The sequence below is a fragment of the Pelodiscus sinensis genome, chromosome 21 (assembly GCF_052426305.1).
Source record: "Pelodiscus sinensis isolate ZL-2025 chromosome 21, ASM5242630v1, whole genome shotgun sequence".
Taxonomy (NCBI): Eukaryota; Metazoa; Chordata; order Testudines; family Trionychidae; genus Pelodiscus; species Pelodiscus sinensis.
In genome coordinates, this window is record NC_143072.1 from 9,080,882 (window position 1) to 9,083,873 (window position 2,992).

The following is a 2,992-nucleotide window of genomic DNA, read 5'->3' on the forward strand; positions in this document are numbered from 1 at the left end:
CAGCAGGGCACAGGCCGGGCCTGGCTCCTCCCACCACTGGGGCCGCCGGGCACCCCCCAGCGCAGCAGGGCACAGGCCGGGCCTGGCTCCTCCCACCAGTGGGGCCACTGGGCACCCCCCAGCGCAGCAGGGCACGAGCCGGGCCTGGCTCCTCCCACCACTGGGGCCGCCGGGCACCCCCCAGCACAGCAGGGCACGGGCCGGGCCTGGCTCCTCCCACCACTGGGGCCGCCGGGCACCCCCCAGCGCAGCCAGGGCACGGCCCAGGCCTGGCTCCTCCCACCACTGGGGCCGCCGGGCACCCCCCAGCGCAGCAGGGCACGGGCCGGGCCTGGCTCCTCCCACCACTGGGGCCGCCGGGCACCCCCCAGCGCAGCCAGGGCACGGCCCAGGCCTGGCTCCTCCCACCACTGGGGCCGCCGGGCACCCCCCAGCGCAGCAGGGCACGGGCCGGGCCTGGCTCCTCCCACCACTGGGGCCACCGGGCACCCCCCAGTGCAGCAGGGCACGGGCCGGGCCTGGCTCCTTGGCTGTGTCCGTATGGACTGTGCGTGGCCCCCAGCGACACAGGCGGGGTTTGGTGCCAGGGGAAGCCTGAGGCGCGGATGCTCGGGCGTGTGTCCGTGGGCCTCGCCAGTCAGCACGTGGCCTTGTCTGTACGGCCTCTGCTTTGTCCCCGGAACGGGAGCAGCCACTAAACGCAGTGTGTCCCACTGTGCCCTTTGCCAGCCCACTGGGACGACAGCCCAGGCCACTGGCCTCCCCGGAAGCACAGGCTCCGAGTCCCCAGCACTCTGGCTGCCAGCACCTGTCACGGCCTGGCCACGAAACCAGCAGGCTGGGACCCAGCGCGGGTTTCCAGCTCCACCCCTCGCCACCTCCCGCTCGCTCCTCTCTCGCCAATGCCATCTCCGTAAACAAAGGGGAGGGGGGCGGGGGGCCGGGGAGCCGGGAAAGGGAAAGTCGTAGGTGAAACCCCGCCCCCGTGTGAGCAGGGCTGAGGTAATGCAGCCCAGCCCTGGCTCCGCTCCCTCATATAAGGCAGCCACCGAGGCAGGTGCCCTGAGAGCGGATCCCACGCAGACGGCGACAGGTGCCTGCAGGTGCCACCCGCTCAGGAGTCCTGCTCCCGTCCCGCCGTTGCCGTAAAAGCAGCTCCTGCCTGGCACCATGTCCATGGGGCTGGAGATCGGAGGAGTGGCACTGTCGGTGCTGGGCTGGGTGGGCACCATCCTGTGCTGCGCGCTGCCCATGTGGCGGGTGACGGCCTTCATCGGGAACAACATCGTGACGGCCCAGATCATCTGGGAGGGGCTGTGGATGAACTGCGTGGTGCAGAGCACGGGCCAGATGCAGTGCAAGGTCTACGACTCCATGCTGGCCCTGCCCCAGGACCTGCAGGCCGCCCGCGCCCTGGTGGTGATCGCCATCGTGCTGGCCGTGCTGGGCCTGATGGTCGCCCTCATCGGGGCGCAGTGCACCAGGTGCGTGGAAGATGAGACCACCAAGGCCAAGATCACCATCGTCTCCGGGGTGGTCTTCCTGCTGGCTGGGATCATGACCCTCATCCCCGTGTGCTGGTCGGCCAACACCATCATCCGCGACTTCTACAACCCCGTGGTGGTGGACTCACAGAAGCGGGAGCTGGGCGCCTCCCTCTACGTGGGCTGGGCCGCGGCAGCTCTGCAGCTGTTCGGGGGGGCTTTGCTCTGCTGCTCCTGCCCCCCCAAGGATGACAAGTACGCGCCAACCAAGGTGGCTTACTCTGCCGCCCGCTCCACCGGGCCCAGCTACGACAAGAGGAACTACGTGTGAGGGAGGCCGCCCGGCACCTCTCCCGCCTGCCCTGATCCATTCAGCAGACTGTCACGGCCTCCCCACCCGCTCTCGGGAGCCCTGAGGACCCCAGGGGGACACTGGCTGGCCACTCACCGGATTCTGACTGTCATCCCAAGGGCGGGGTGGAGGAGGAACTGTTCTGTCTCCCTCAGTGCTGCTGGTGGGGCAGCAAGACCCTGGCTAAGACTCTGTTTTGGTTGTGGCTGCTTTGTCTTTGATCTATTGCTCCCCAGCTCTGAGAACCCTCATCCCCGCCACTGGGCTCCGCCCCTTCAAACCCAGCCGACACCTCCAGCGGGCGGCTTGGCGGACGCGCTGCCGGAGACTCGGACGCAGGCGGGAGGGGCGGGTAGGTAACTAAGGGCGAAGAGGTGTGCGCACTCAGAGTGCTGGCACCAGGCCCTGGGTGGCTGGACCCTCCTCTCCCTGCTTCCCAGATTTCTCTGTGGCGCTGCTAGGAGCACTCCCAGCCCCCTTAGCGCAGTGGGGCACGCCGCGCAGAGTGGAGCTGAAAGGGCAGAGGCGGGCGGGGCGTTCCATGTCCTGCCCCCCGCGGGCTCAGCATTCCTGAGTCAGCAGTGACTTGTGCCCCACTGCTCTGCGCTGGCCGCAGGAGAGGCGTGGCACTTGTGGGGCCGGTGCCTGGCACGCCACTGCCCACCAGGGAGAGAGCTAAGCAAGCTGTATCTTAGCAGCCAAGGCCGAGGCTGGAGAATGGGGGAGGGGGAGAAATCCGGCAGAGGCTGTGGAGAGGGTCCTGGGCGGGGGGGAGGGAGGGGGGATCCTTCTGCCAGCCAAGAGCACTGGGTCAGTACTGAGCTGGGCAGCCCACAGACTTGATGCCTGTGTAAATAAGGGTGGTTTCTTGTGCCTAGAAGAGATTTTTCACCATGGTTTGCTTTGCAAAGGAAGCTGTTGCTGGCACATGCAGCCTCCTAGCACCCACCGGCACTGCCGGGACCTAGGCTTGGCCTTCTGGGGGCTGGAGGCAGGTTCTGTGGGGAAGGAGAAGAAGAAAGAGCCTCCCCCCTGCCGGCGCGCAGCCCGTCGTCTCTCTGGGCACCTGCCTGCGCTCCCTGCTCCACGCGAGACAGTCCTGCTCCCATTGCTTTGTACGGGTTACATTTTTCAATAAAACTGTCCGGTTCAGTAA

General features: G+C 67.7%; 1 protein-coding gene across 1 annotated transcript; it reads left to right on the forward strand.

The window, feature by feature from the left end:
• The first annotated feature begins 953 nt into the window (after positions 1 to 953).
• LOC102454797 (claudin-3) lies at positions 954 to 2,992 on the forward strand. Its single transcript, XM_006119776.5, has one exon. It carries the CDS (start codon positions 1,171 to 1,173, stop codon positions 1,813 to 1,815), a length of 645 nt encoding a protein of 214 aa, XP_006119838.3. The 5' UTR covers positions 954 to 1,170; the 3' UTR covers positions 1,816 to 2,992.

What these genes read in the sequence shown, in the direction of transcription:
- LOC102454797 (XM_006119776.5), top strand. Translation starts at nt 1,171, where the DNA reads ATGTCCATGGGGCTGGAGATCGGAGGAGTGGCACTGTCGGTGCTGGGC.